Source organism: Sus scrofa, chromosome 4 (genome assembly GCF_054392235.1).
Source record: "Sus scrofa isolate SSC_HxYL_T2T_F1_AM1 chromosome 4, Sscrofa_HxYL_maternal_Yorkshire_Landrace_v2.0, whole genome shotgun sequence".
In the NCBI taxonomy this organism is placed as follows: domain Eukaryota; kingdom Metazoa; phylum Chordata; class Mammalia; order Artiodactyla; family Suidae; genus Sus; species Sus scrofa.
In genome coordinates this window covers 4163801-4179074 of record NC_139386.1, presented here as the reverse complement: position 1 = coordinate 4179074, position 15274 = coordinate 4163801, and the positions used below count along the sequence as shown (strand labels likewise).

Genomic DNA, 15274 nt, shown 5'->3' with positions numbered 1-15274 from the left:
GCGATAAAATGACAAACACGGGACCTGAAGCCCAGGCCCATCGGCCTAAACATCTCGGGGCTGAACTAGGACACAATCCACGGGGCCTCAGAAGGTCAGAGCAAAACGAAGAGGGAGGAAGGAAGGAAAACTCGCGATAGCTCCGGATTTTAAAGGGGCCTCACCCTCATTACAGGTTTACTGGCTCCCTCTCTTCCTTTTTTGCGGTGCTCTGTGGCCTCCATCCAGCGGTGGACTCACGGGCAATCACGAGGTCCCCCTCGGCCGGCCCCGCTCGCCCCTCATGCTAACGGGAGACGGCAGAGACTGGTGGGCTGACCCTGGAATCGCGCTGGACTCCCCTCCCTAACAGCCCACTTCCACCTCCAGGGGTACAGCCCGAGGCCCGTCTGTTCTGAACGTGGACCCGAGATCCCCGGGGCCCTGGGGTGTGAGGAGCAGCTGTTTGCAGGGTTTGTAGCCAGTGCTCACAGCCCAGGGTGTCCGCACACGTGGACACAAGCCCCTGTGACGCAGGCCCAGTGAGCAGAGAAGGGGCTAGGCCGTGGGGTGGATGCACTGGGGCCAGGGTGCGACCCTCTTGAGCCACCATGTCCCTGGACACCCCCTGCCCCCAGGCCCACGTCAGGAGGGTGGGACATGTCTCCCGGGGGAATTTTACATTTGATCTGTGACTTGCTAACACAAAGTGCATAGCGGCCTGGGCTCCTTTTGTTCTCCTGCCCTGGGGCCGCCCCTGTGTGGAGTGGGGTCCGGTCAAGGTGAGCAGAGGTCACCAGAGATGCTCAGCTCCACATCCCGGCCTCCTGTAACCCCTGTGTTCCACCCACTCCCCAGCACAGGCGCTCTGGCCCATGGGTGCCTCGCTTGCAGCCCAACCAGAGCATGTGGCAGGATTTGGGGGTTGGAGGCAGAAGATCCCTGCAGCAGAAAACCCCCGGGCTGAGCAGGCGCTCAGGGACACCGAGGCTTGCCCTGCAGGCGTGCGGGAGCCCTGACCAGCCTGGCTCCCTCAGGGGGGCTCTAAGCACCTGTTAGCAGCACCCCTGCATCACTCATCCTTGTGCCTGGTTGTTAAACTGATGTCAGGGATAGGAACCTTTACTGAACACAAAAAACAAAGATCAAGCAAAGTTGGCTACTTCCAGAAAACAAGAGGAGATATTTCACAAGTGCACACAGGCACTCAAAAGGCACTGATTTTTCATGAAGCTGTATTTTTCTAAGCAGCCGCATGCAGCCTGTTTCGGGGAAGGGGCAGGAGGAAGGGGGTTTTGCTATGCTCATCACCGGTGTCTAGGTTCCTGCGCATGTGCATGTGTGTGTGCGTGCCTGTCTGCACAAGCATGTCTAGGTGTGACTTTGTGTGTGTGTCTGCTTGTGCATAAACTCAAAGAAACTAGAGTCTGTGCAATTAAGAGGGCAAAGGCACAGTTTATAGGAAAACGCGTCACGGAGAACACACTGCTGTGACGACTGTCTCCCCCCTGCCTTCCAGGAAGCGTGAGGCTCTATCAGAAGCACCGCAATTAATCAGCCACGTTTCTTGGAAAGCCCCTAGACATCCTGGAACCCGGGCCCCCCGGGCTCTCAAGTGCGAATCGAGTTCAGCTAGGACGGGGTGAGCCGCAGGATGCGAGAGACACTCAGAAATGCACTTTCTCCCCGTGTTTAATTACAGAGAGGCGCCCTGGGACGTAGAGACATGTGCTTATATATAGACTGTGTATACGTGTGTATACATTTTGCAAGTGCCAATTTCGTCGTGGCCCCTCTATTTTATCCGTGTCTCAACTCAAAACGACAGCCACTGTGGGAAAGGCACAGTCAGACCTCCCTGAGCTGGAATTCCTGGCATGACGACGCCAGTCAATGAGACGGTCACGCCAACGTGGACGCGTCCTCTGCTTGGGATGGCAGCAGAGACACAGAGAGCCCAGGCTGGCACTGGCCCCACAGCCTGGCAGGGCAACGGGAGGACCTTGAAGCCCTTTCTGGTCCCACTGGGGTGCAAATCCGGGAGGAGATGGCAGGAGTTTTTAGGCTATGCGGCACCTCTAAAAGTGACCAGGAGGGGAGACGAGAGAGCAGCGTGGAGGGGCAGTGGACCAGGCACAGTGGTCAAGACTCACAAGGGAGGGGGCCCTCCAGGGGGTGCCGCCCACCCCGCTCGGCACCCCAGGAAATGCCTCTCTAACATCACCGCAGGGGCCAGTGGCAGTGACTTCAGATTTCTATCCTATCAGAAGCTGCTATTGGGGTGTGTGTGTGTGTGTATCTTCCCTACAAAGCCAGGCAGTAAACACTTCAGCCTTTGTGGGCCACGTGGTCTCTGTCACAACTACTCGCCTTGCGGTTATGTGAACAGAGCCACAGACAAGACGTAAACAAGCTGACATGAAGTATGTCTTCCAATAAACCTCACTTTGTAAAACCCGGTGCCTGGCCGGATCTGGCCTGCGGGCTGGAGCTGGCCGTCCCGCGCGTTAGATCAAGGATGGCCTGGCCCTCCTGAAGGGGCCAGTTTCCTCTGCAGGACTCACAGGAGATGACCTTCGAGACTCTGCTTGATTCCCTCCTGGGACGGGAAGCTCAGACACGGTCATGTCATGTTTGGGAACTTGCGTTTTTTGACATTTTTGAATACAGAGCTGCCGTAAAAACCATCAAGTATGATCATGGGAACACAAAGACTAAGCGTCACAATAAGGTATTCACCGGACTGGGAAGTATCGCGGCTTTAGAGGTGAGGAAACCAAGGCTCACAGAGGTGACGTCTCGGGTCCCTGGGGCCCAGCTGGCAGCTGGCAGAGCTGGGACTCCATCCAGCCCTGGGCAGCAGATCAGAGGTCCTGGCAATGCTGTGCCCTAATTATGACGGGCACCAACCCTGCGCCAGTCTACACAGGGAGCCTTTCATGTGCATGTCCCCTCGGCTCTAGAAAGTAGGTAATATTATTGTTTTCACTCTATAGGGAAAACTAAAGCTTAAAAAAAGTAATCTGTTAAAATAAAGACAGAAACCTGTATTTAACTGGGGCTTTTTAAATTTTTTTAAATTTTGTGGCCATACCCGCAGCATATGAAATTTCTAGGCCAGGGACTGAATCCAAGCCACAGCTGCAACCTGTGCCAGATCCTTTAACCCACTGTGCCGGAAGGGGATCAAACTTGCACTTCCACAGCAACCAGAGCTGCTGCAGTCGAATTCTTAACCCACTGTGCCACAGTGGGAACTCCTTCACTGCGTTTTGTTTTCATTTTTTTTTTTTGTCTTTTGTCTTTTAGGGCCGCACTCGCAGCATATGGAGGTTCCCAGACTAGGGGCCTAATCAGAGCTGTTGCTGCCGGCCTGTGCCACTGCCACAGCAACGCAGGATCCGAGCTGCGTCTGTGACCCACACCACAGCTCACAGCAATGCCAGATCCTCAACCCACTAAGCGAGGCCAGGGATCGAACCCGAAACCTCATGGTTCCTAGTAGGATTCGTTCCCACTGAGTCCTGATGGGAACTCCCTTAACTGGTGGGGCTTTTAGACCTGAGTCCATTTGCTGAACCCTGATGCTATAACATCACAGCTCCTGATGGGGAAAGGGAGGCCTTCCTTCAGTGCTCATCCCGTAACCCTCTCATATCCCTACATCTCTCATCCTCAGTGGGACCTTTAAGGCCGTCAAGAGTGCTTTGAGGGAGGAGGTAGAAAATCTTCGCAGTCACAGTGGTCCGGGACCCTCCGATGCTCAGCCCTACCCAACAGCACAGACAGGTGACAGGTGTGGTCCGGCAACTTCAGAGGCGGAGGCAACCGGAGGGGAAAAGGCATTTATGTCGCTCCCTTGAAGGGAGATAATTTTTTTTTTTTTGGTCTTTTTGTCTTTTTCTAGGGCCTCACTCGTGGCATATGGAGGTTCCCAGGCTAGGGGGTTGAATTGGAGCTGTAGCTGCCAGCCTACACCACAGCCACATCAGATCTGAGCCGCGTCTGCGACCTACACCACAGCTCACAACAACGCCAGATCCCCAACCCACTGAGCAAGGCCAGGGATCGAACCTGCACCCTCGTGGTTCCTAGTCGGATTCGTTAACCACTGAGCCACGATGGGAACTCTGGAGATCATTTTTTTTTAAGACGGAGAAACACTGCCCTAAGTGAAACATATTTAACTCAATCATCTTTCTGAAAAGCAATACACATATACACATATTATTCAGAAAGATTAAAATATACACATGTGTCATATGTGCATATATACATGTGTCACACACACACACATATAAAGAGCAGATGGTCACATGGCGTATGTCAGGGCCGTCACTGTGCCAAGCACTTTCCAGGTCCCCACCTTCGATCCTCAAGACATGCCTCAAGGTAGAAATGTCACCATAATCCTCTTGGTGCCAGTGAACAGACAGGGCACGGAGAGGTTAGGTAACCGGCTGGGGAGGCAGAGCTGGGCTACACCAGGCAGCCGGCTCCAGCCACTGGGGGTCCCCAGCACGCACGCAGAGACACACACACACACACACACACACACACACACACACACACACACAGGCCCCAGCCTCTGCCACCAGCCCACGCTGCCCCCAGGAATCACAACGCACCTGCAAACCTCTGCTGGGAACCCACCTTTGGGACAAATCTGCAGAGTTCGGTCCTAAAAGTATGGCCATCACAAGAAACCAGACCCCAGAAGCAAAGAGAACAACAGTCCTTTTGGGGGGTGGACAGGAAATGAGGGTACATGCTCCCTGCTGGTTATAAAGTTGCGTGCTATGTGTGGTGTGTACGTTGCATGCTATGAGTGAGATCAGCCAAACCCCCTGGTTCAAGAGGCTGAAGGCGGCAGCAATCGGGTTTTGACGTGTGGGTCACACAGGTGCTGGCAGAGAGGGGAGGCAGGCGGGGTGGCAGCAGGCTCGGGCCTGGCCGGACACAGCTGGGGGACTATTTCTTCTTCCTTGATGTGCACAAAATCAAAATCAACGACGGGTGGCTTTTAGTTTCCTGTCGCTTTCGGCAATGTTCTAATACAATTTCCCAGCATATAATCAGAAAGCGGTAACCTGGGGGGTGACCTCGATCAAGACAAGTTTTCCCAGGAGGAACGCCCAGTGACCTCTGGGCCAAGGGTGGGGCCCCAGCCGGAATTGCTTCTTGAGGCTGCTGTGGTCCCAGGAGCCAAGCCACAGGCATCCGGCAGCAGCTCCAAAGCCACAGCTGGTGCAGCTGCTGCTGCTGCCCGGGCTCTGGGTCCGCCCAGGGGACGAGCTGGGTGTGTCACCACGTGGCCACATATGTGCTCCCGGATATGTGTGTACATGTGTGTGCATGTGTATGCGCATGCGCACGAACGTGTGTGTTTATGTGGATGGGTGTGTGTGTGTGTGTTGCATGATGTGTGTGGTGTGTGGGAGTATATTGTGTGTATGTTGCATGGTGTGTGGTGTGTGTGGTGTATTTGTGTGTGTGTTGCATGGTGTGTGTGTGTGTATGTGATGTATGGTGTGTGTGTACGTGTTGCATGGTGTGTGGTGTGTGTGTGGTGTGTGTATTTGTGTGTATGTTGCATGGTGTGTGTGTGTTGCATGCTATGTGTGGTGTGTGTTGCGAGGTGTGTGGTGTGTGTGATGTGTGGTGTATGTGATGTGTGTGTGTGTTGCATGGTGTGTGCTGCATGCTATGTGTGGTGTGTGGTGTGTGTATGTTGGTGGGGGGGGGTTGCACACTCGCAAGCACACACACGTGCCGAGTTTCACCTCGAGTCTCTGGGCCACAAAGAGGGACATGGGGCTGGAGGCAGGAGCCGGGTCAGGAAGACTTGGTCACTGGGACGAGGCCACCAGCAGGCCTGTGACCCCTCTGATGGCCACACAACTCAGGCTCCGAGGGAGACAGGCCCAGAGAAACTCCCAGGCTGGACATGCCACCCAGACACGCCACCAGCCAGCCCCAAGCTCCCCTTGGGCATACCTCTGGGGGTTGAGGTAAGCTGCAGAGCTGAGCCTCCATGCTCGCCCCCTCCCCATGGGGAGGTCACCCTCTCCTCCCCGGCTCTGCCCCCACCCCGCCCCCCAGCACAGGTGCCCTCAACGTCAGGACCATCCTCCTGCAGCCCTTGACTCTCATCTCTGCCTGGAACTCTGGGCCCCTACATCTTGGCATGAACCGTTCTCTGCCGTCATTCCAGGCTTAATTCAATTTTCCTCAAAGTCCTTTCTGTAACCTTCCCACCTGAGCCCCTAGTCAAGCGGTCCTACTTCACCTTCCGAAAGCACTTATCACCCTCTGAAATCACCTGGGCCAATTACTTGATTTTTTTTCTCAATCTCTTTCCTCTCTGCAAAGTATCATCCTAAACGTATGATCACAGACGAATCATTCACCGGCGTGATCCCCTGGCCTCAGAACGGCATCTGGGAGCCAGCGGGGGAACAAAAAAGGTGTTGAAAAAATAAGGCAATAGTGCGTGCAAAGAGCCCTTAAGACTCACTGTTGTGAGCTGGTATCTTTAAAGGTCCACCTCGTCTGTTCCCAATTACAAAAACGAGTCGTTATTTCCTTACAATCTCTTCCACTGCATAAAACAAAAAGGCACAGATCTCCACGTGAACCTAAGGAGTCCCCGTGTGCAGGTGAGCCGCCCGCGGCGGCCACAGCCAAGGGCCAGAGCGCCTCTCGGGGAGTGTCGGCACCCGGCCACCCTCACTCACAGCGGCCCGGCCACCAGCAGGCTCCAAGCCCCGCCAGGGCTGAGGCTCAGCTCGGAGCCCACACACAGCCACACTCTCCAAAGGCAGGGCTGGGCAGAGACACGACACTTTCCCAGTGACTGCGGGACAATAAACTCACCCCCCACAAAAGAAGCCTCTCTCTACCCCCTCATTCTCTCTCTCTCCCCCTCTCCCTCGCCTTCTCTCTTTCTCTCCCCTCCCCATTCTCGCCCCCCATCCTCTCCTTCCTTCTCTCCCTCCTCCTCTGTCTCTGTGTGTCGCAGCGCTAAGTACCCCATCCAGCAGCCAAACCTCGCGGCAACATCCCTATAGCTGAGCACAGACACAGCACACGGAGGCCCCGAGGGAGGAGGCCGTGTGTCATGAACCAGAGAAGCACGAGGCCCCTCTGTGCCCCCAGCCACGCTATCATCCAAGGCCTAAAGGACAGGACCAACCCAGGACATGCCCCTGCCCTGGGGAGGGGAGACGGGCCCACCAGAGAGCGTCCCCAAATAGAAGTGGGTGGAGGCTCCTCCAGCGGTGGCCGCTGGCATCCTGCAAGCTCGCTTGCGGCCACACGATCAGCTATATAAAGGCTGCTTCACGGCCACGACTGAGCCTGGGGCACAGAGAGCTCGTAATTACAGCCGATGCTCTGGGCTTGGGCCTCCGCCCCACACGCTGCAGGAAGCCAGGCTGAGGTCCAGTCCCCTGGGAACCTCGTCAGGCCATGACTGGCAGGAGCTGATGCCGTGACACGGAGGTGCTTCCCCGGATGAGCCCAAGGCCATGGGGACAGGGAGCACAGCCGGAGCGGAGCTTCGGGGAGGTTGCTGGGCGGCGCCGTGGAGGGCGGGACACAAGCAACGCATCTCTAATGGCACTGTGTGCGGTGTCGCTGCTGCTGTTACCCCATTCAGATAAGCCCTTCTGTTTATGGAATGGGGATAATTTCTTCCGGGTACCACGAGCTTTATTTGTTTATTCCACAGCCATCAGCCTCTGTGCGTGAGCCAGGCCTGGGCTGGGCCCTGAGAGCGTTCAGTCATTAGCCATCCGATAGGGTGATGGTTGGAAGGAGAGCGGAGAAAACTCAGGCTCTCAGGCAGTGTTTCTCAATGGTGTGAAGAGGTTCCCTGTGATCCTGGATAAACCACTCAGTCCCCAGAGCCAACGCCAATGGACAGAGCAGGAAAAGGCAGAAAACTTACTTAAGGGATTGAGGTGAGGCATCGAGGCCACGGTGGATTTGAAGATGCTTCCTAAAGATCAAAACTTACCAGTCAGACCTCAGGCCCTGTGGTCAAAGAGAATGGGGCTAAACTGCCAGTTCTGCTCCCGGCCAGCTGGGCCACCTTGGGGAGAGACTCTCACCCCACCCATGAATCAGGGACAGCCACGGAGTCCCTCCAACATAGGTATTGAGCATACCAAGTCTGAGGATGGATGGAGGCACCAGGGAAGCCAGAAATATCTAGGAAAGATGAACTGGTAGCACTGAATTATCCAACTCGCAGCTGGGACTTGGGCGTAGGACGTGCTCTCAGCAGCACTGGGCGACAGCATCAGAGGCCTGGGAAGCAGAAGGGCTGCTCCGGTCCATGGGTGGTCCAGAAGCAAGCTGCACTGGCCACCTCGAAAAGATGCTGCCCAACCCTGTGCTTGGTCCTGTCCCCACATGGTCACCTCCTCTGCTCACTTGGGCACTCCCAGCCAGGCTTCCAGACCAGGCCAGCTGCTGCTCCCAGGCCTGTGCTGCCTGAGGACCAGGGCTGCTGTACCCCAGCCCAGATGCTGGCCCCTCACTTCTGTGTGCTGACCTGGGCCTCAGTGTCCCCGTGAAGGGCAGTCCCAGAGCCTGCCGGCCCCCAGAACTGCCCCTCCTGCCTCCTGTAGCCTGGAGGGCTGCAAAGCATGGGTTCTGGAAACAATTGGACCCTCAGTTTGCCACCTGCAGCATCAGCATCACAGAAGAAGAGGGAGGAGGAGGAGTCTAACATTAGGCTTCATGTGTAACGTTACCCCTTCTAGTAGCCACGATTTTCTAAAAAGTAAAAAGACCAAGGTGAGATAATATTCCCAAAATATTACTTAAATAAGTCATCAATATAAAAACATGCATGAGATGCTTACTCTTTTTCATACCAGGTCTACAAAACCTGGAGGGTTGTCCCTCAGCGCTTCTCAGTTTGGACCAGCCCTGGACGGGTCCATGGCCACACAGGCTGGCAGCATGGGCCTTAGCGCATTGCGCTGTTCACTGCCCAGGGAGTCAGGTCAGGGTCCTGCTCCTGCATATGTGCCCTACGGGAGGAAGCAGGCGCCGCTCAGCCCGTCCCGGCCTGCCTTTTCCAGACCCTCATCAACCCTCAAAATCTAACCTTTGTCTCTGCTCACCACGACACGCACAAGTGAAATGCACAGTTACTGCTGGCTCTGGCCTCAGATGTGCTGAACAGCCTTCGTCTCTGCATCTGGGAGGCAGTAGATCTTAACGCTTCTGATGTGCCCCGTACAGCCTGGATGACAGTGGGCACAGAAGGAACTGCCAGGTCACTGCCCTTCATTTCTTTTCAGCAATATTTAGGCACCTCCTCCTAGATACCAGGCTCTGTTCCAGACAGGGGCACCCCAAGGAGGAGACTCTGCCCTTAGGAAGCTTACATTCTTGGGTGTGAAGGCAGCTCCTAGGCAGATAAACCACCAGACATTTCCATGTGAAGCCCCTGCCGGAATTGCTCCAATTCTGGCCGTGAAATCACCCACAGGTCACCTTCCCTGTGCCAAGGGATATCTAGCTGTTTGGATGTTGTGATGCTCCTGGGTTTAACCTACTTCCCACCATGTCGCCATTAGCGCTTTCATTTTGTTTGGCTTTGTTTCTCACTGAAACGACTGTCAGGAGAGTTTGTTTTGTTTGTCCCCAGAATAGAGCAGACCCTCTCAGGCTACAGATGTATTTACAGAGCGGATTCCCTTCAGATGTCTAAGAATAACCGAAACCTTACATCGCCTCAGGCATCTGGAGACGCGTCCGTGAGTTTTGTCTAGCGTGTCCAGGTGACGTGTGGTGGGCTGGGCTTGCCTGCACCCCTGTCCCCTTGGGTGGAGCCCTGTGTTCCTGCATGGCTCCAGCCCCCTTCCTGGAGGGAGCAGAGGAGGCCACTAACTCCACTCCTAAACGTCAAACAGGGTCCTGCGGTTTAGGCCCCAGACAGTCAGCCTCTTTGCACTCAGAGGCTACAGTGGTTGGCTGGGAACAGTCGTGGGGCCTCTGGGCATCCAGTAAGACTGAATCCAGGCCTGCTGGGTCGCCCTCTCTTCTCCGGGGGTCTGCAGACCCGCAGCTGTAAGAGTCACTCAGAGCTGTCCCGTGTGTGGGCAGCTCGCTTGCCCTCACACACCCCTTCTATCCTTCTCTGTCCTGCCCTGAGCCCGGGCAGTGGCCCTGGGACCATTCCCCTGGCCCTGTGTTGGCTGCTGTTGATGCGGTCTGGCCAACAGGAGGTGCCAGCCAAGCCCAGGGGAGTGAGGCAGGGGCACCCTTCCTGTGCCCTCTGGTTGAGTGGGCAGCCGTGTTCCTCCCTGGGGTGAGAAGACCGCGGCTCTGACAGGCGTGCCCCCCCGCCCCCGGCATCCACGTATCTTCCATGAAAGCCCAGACACACAAATCTGCCAAGACCAGAATAGACACCAAGAAGGAAGAGCCTCCAGTGGGGAGAGGGAGTGAGCCTGGTCTCGCAGCCAGAGGCAGCCTGACCTCCGGCCTTTCCATCCTGCCCCCTGTCCACCTGCTTTATTCTTTAAGCAAGCTGGAGTGGCGTCTTCTGCTACCTGTGACCCAAAACCTTGTCACTGATTCAGAACCGGGGTAAGTGGCGGTGAAATCTGTGTTCTGGGGACAGAGGGGGCTGAGGCCAGCGTGCGGAGGCTGAAGGTGTGGATTCTGTGCCCAGCGCTGGCGTTGTATGAACTGGACAATGTGGCCAGTGACCTGACCTCTCCTGGGGTTGGTCCTGCTGTTCCCCAAACCATCCCCTGGGCCCGGAAGTTCTTCAAAGTCTGGATTCTGCTCCGCCAAGAGCCGGTCTGAATCCAGGCGGGCAGGATGGCAATATGCCAGGGGGCAGAATCAATCTAAATGCAGCCTTGCTTCCTGGGGCTCTAGATCAAGGCTGCGGGAGGGCAGCTGGGTGCACCCCGACCCCGAGTCACCATGTTGGGTGTCTGCCTCTTGGGTGAGCCTCTGACCTGGTGTCTGGCTCTCGTTGGCCCAGATTTCTGGCCATATGCACCCAATCCAGCTTCAGCCTGGCCTGCTGGGCTGGTCCTCCTCCCTGTCTCCTCTTCCCCAGGTGGCCTGGTCACCTGTCTGGACCCCTGCTGAGGACCCCAGATTTTGAATGCTCTCATCTGTAAAAAGAGAGCTGCTTTAACTGAGAGGTTGTAATGAGGGTCAGAAGAAGCCACTATGGAAGTCCATGGCCAATGGCTTGCACACGACAGAGTAGGTGATCAGCTCTTAGCCCTCTGGGCATCGGTTTTCTAATCTATAAAATGGGTCTTCCCCCAGCACCATTCTCTGAATTTCCCAGCAGTCTGGTGAAGGGTCTCCCTTTTGTTTCCTGCCCTGCCAGCATTCCATTCTCCACAAAGCTCTGCCCACGGCGTGCCCCTGCTCAAAGTCCTCCAGGGCCTCTCCTTAGCACACAAGGCCCTCCTTTATCCAGGCCTCAACACTCAGACAAAGCCACCGACCCCCAGTGCCCTCTCTTACTCCGGCAATTATAGTTCCTGGATGACGTGTTGCCCCCTCATTCTGAAGTTCACGCTTTCCCATCTAAACCACCAAAGCGCCACCTCCTCCAGGAAGCCCCCCCTCACTCCCAGGGTCACCATCCGTCACAACCACAGCAGGACTCCACCCCAAGACTCTGTGGCACCTTTATTAAAGTCACCCCCACAGCATCACATGCCTTGTTTGTGTCTTTTCCACCATCTAGACTAGGAAAGCCCTGAGGGCAGACGCTGTGTCTTATCCTTTCCTACAGACCCAGAAATCAGCACAGGGCCACACAAACAATAGATCCCAGTAAGCATCTATGAATAAATAAGCAGAGATGGAGTGAGCCGACACAGAGAACAAGTCACAGGGTCGTAAAGAAACCTGGGGCACCCAGTCTCAGACACGGCCCATCCCTGGCACAGGCTCCTGTGCTCTGCCCAGCGGCTCCCACCATCCCGCCCTCCTCCACTGCCTCAGCCCCCGGCCCCAGCACCACACTCTGCGCCACCCCACCCAGGGCTCAGTCCCCCAGGGAAATCAGCAAGACAGAGGCTGACAGGGCTCCCTGCGCCCACCTGCTGGTCCTGGAAGGGGACGTCCCCTGGCTAGGAGAAAAGGTCACTCCAGCAACGCAGGCAGCGGCTGAAGCTGGAGAAAGGCTGGACAAGAAACCCAGCTCTCCCCTGTCATCCTGGAGAGGGGGCTGGCCTCAGAATGACTCCACTAGGGTCTTGGAGGTCAGCCTTCTAGGTCAGAGTCCCAGGGGCCATCGGATCTCTGCCTGCTGTCCCATCCCCCACCCCCCGGCGAAGATTCTAGACAAATAACGTGGAGACCTCAGAGGATCTCGGAGGGCACCAGGTCAACAGCCCTTGGCCTCTGGGACCAGCAGCGCCCCACCGCCTTGGAACAACTGACGCGGCTCCTCGGGGACAGTTCCTGAAGCCGGTCTGGGCCCTATTCCTCCGAGAGTTCTCACTGCAACCCCTCCCCAGGGCTGAAGGCGCAGGAACCGCACGCCCCAGCTCTGCACGCAGAGGCTCTGGCCAGGCCTCTGCCCGCGCCTGCTCGGACGCCCGGTCTGGGCAGCCAGCGGATGTTTCCCCCCGCGGGACCCAAGACGCGAGGGCTCCGCGCACCTCGCAGTGGGCGGGGCTTAGAGGCGGCCATCTTGGCTTTACACCTGCGACGGCCGCCGGCGGGGCCCGCCGGCGGGGCCTTGGCGACAGGCGCGGGCGGGGTGGGGGCTAGCGGCCTTCTCGGGGGGCTCGGGCCCGCCTCTGCCGCGGGGCTGGCGCCTCCGGTGCCCTGGCCCGGCCCCGCCGCTGCGCTCTGCCCCGGACGCCCCCGCCCCAGCCCGGGGCCCCCACTCACTCTCGCACAGGCGGCGCCGCAGCTTGCCCCGGATCTTGTCGATGGCGTCGAAATCCGACACGTGGAAGACGTGGGCGGCCTTCGGCTCCGAGGCGATCTCCTCCAGCTCCTCCCGCAGCGCCTCGCCCACGCCCACGGCGAAGATGCGGATGCCCGCGCGGTGCGCCGCGAGGGCGGCGGGCAGCACCAGGTCCTGGCTGCGGCCGTCGGTCAGCAGGATGGCCACCTGCTTGAAGGCGCGGTCCCCGGGGCGGCCGCCGGCCCGCGGCGTGAAGCTGTGGCGGGTGATGTAGCGCAGCGCGTCGCCCGTGTGGGTGTGGCCGCCCTGGTAGGCCAGCTGCCGCGCCGCCGCCTTGACCTCCGCCCGCGAGCCGAAGCGGCCCAGCTCGAAGGCCGTGGCCGGCTGGTCGCTGTAGCGCACGACGCCCACGCGGGTGCGGTCGGGGCCCACCTCGAACGTGTCCACCAGGTTGGCCACCCACTGGCGGACCTTCTCGAAGCCCTCCTTGCCCACGCTGGAGGAGGCGTCCAGGAGGAAGACCAGGTCGTAGTGCACACTTTTGCAGCCTGCAGGGGCGAGAGGAGGAGCGACAGGGGCCCCGGCGTCACCGGGCGAGCGCGGGGTCTGGGTCGAGAGGCGTGGCGTCCGGCCCCGCCCAGCTGGCTCTCACGCCTGGTCCCAGCCGTAAAGCCCCAACCTGGAGTGCCTGGGGGCCACGTGACACGGAGTGTCCCCAAGGCTGCTGTGAGGTTCAGCTGACTATATATATCGCTGATATTTATCTTTATATGTGTAGTTTCTATATGTGTACATACATCGTTTATATATATTTATATACGTAGTTAATATGTATTTTATATGTAGTCAGTATATATTTTTATAGTTAATACATTTATATTTAATGTAGATGTTTATATATAGTTAATGTTTTATATATAGTTAATATGTTTTTGTATGTAGTTACTATATATAGTTAATATGTATTTTTAATATAGCACATATATATATATATTTTTTTTTTTTAATTTTATGACTGCACCTGAGGCATGTGGAAGTTTCCAGGCCAGGGACTGAATCCGAGCTGCTGCAGTGTGAGCTCCAGCAATGTGGGAATACTTTTAACCCACTGTGCCGGACTGGGATCGAACCCGTGCCTCCAAAGTGACCTGAGCCACTTCGGTCAGATTCTTAACCCCCTGTGCCACATCAGGAACTCCTATATTTTTATATATGAATAAATGAATGACAGGCATGGAACAACACTGTGTCAGTTTCTTTAACAGCTCCTATTATTTTGGCTCAAAATTGACTTCATCATCTTTCAAACTTACTACAAATCATGCACGCCCATTTCGGAAAAGGCCACCAAAACATCCATCTTTTTAACGCTCATATTTCCCTCTGCTTAGAGATAACCACTGCTCACCCAGGGTGTATTTCTGTCCTATTTCTATATAGTTATCCATGGACGTGGGCTGGTACCAGAGGCACTGGTGTCCTTGCATTCAGCAGTGGAAGCCCATTTCCAGTGTGATCCTGCTGGTTTCCATGGCTGCAGAGATTCCTCTGCAGGGATGGACATCGTTTATTTAGCCAGTGCTCTCTTGTTGGATAGTTGAACTGTTCACAGTATTTCACTATTACGAATTAGATAAAATAAATTGCAATCACATATTTTAGAAACTCCATAGTGCTTTATAAGAATGTGATCCTATTTTTACAAATGTAAATTTTATATAAAATATGTGATGCTTGCGATTAAACCAAGTATGGCGTTATGTAATTTATTTCTGATCCACAAGGCAACCTGCTGCAGAGCGCTTGCTCGTCCCCATTTTACAATTAGGTAATACGAAGAAAAGTGTTTTCTAAACTCCGAGGTGCTGTCCAAACACACAGGGGACCATCGAGATGCCATGTCTCAGTTCTTCCAAAATCTGAGTCTTGGCCATGTCAACGGCAACAGCTGGGCAGCCCTCTGGGAACACATGGCACAAACATGTAATTGGTGAAAATAAAATAAAAACAAACAAAACAAAACAATCCCACTTGGTTAAATGGGCCAACTGGCAAAAGTCGAAGAGACCGTGGTAGCCAGTGAGAATGTAAAGAGAATGCCTTTGCAGGCTCAAGAGGTGGCCGTGGGGGTTGTCACTCCCCTTGCCAGGGTCTTAAAAGCCTTAGAAAGGAAGGTATCTTTGGATCCACCAATTCCAGATTTAGCGATTTGCTCTGAGAAAACTAGTAGATAAATGAAAAGGGGAAAAAAATTCCAGATGTATAAGGAACATCAGGGCAGCACTGCCAAGCAAGATCCTGGAGGCTGTGTCCATGTCCCCAGAGGGAACCACTTAAATGCCACTCCTCCTGTGCTTAGTCAGTGGACTGCCAGGC

At 55.7% G+C, this 15274-nt stretch overlaps 1 protein-coding gene across 1 annotated transcript in view; it reads right to left on the bottom strand.

Annotated features, from left to right (window-relative positions):
- COL22A1 (collagen type XXII alpha 1 chain) overlaps nt 1–15274 on the bottom strand; it is a 244538-nt gene that overhangs the window by 206780 nt on the left and 22484 nt on the right. The window contains exon 3 of the mRNA XM_021088863.2: nt 12880–13446. Within this exon, the coding sequence (XP_020944522.1) occupies nt 12880–13446 (567 nt within the window). The remainder of the gene's footprint in view (nt 1–12879; nt 13447–15274) is intronic.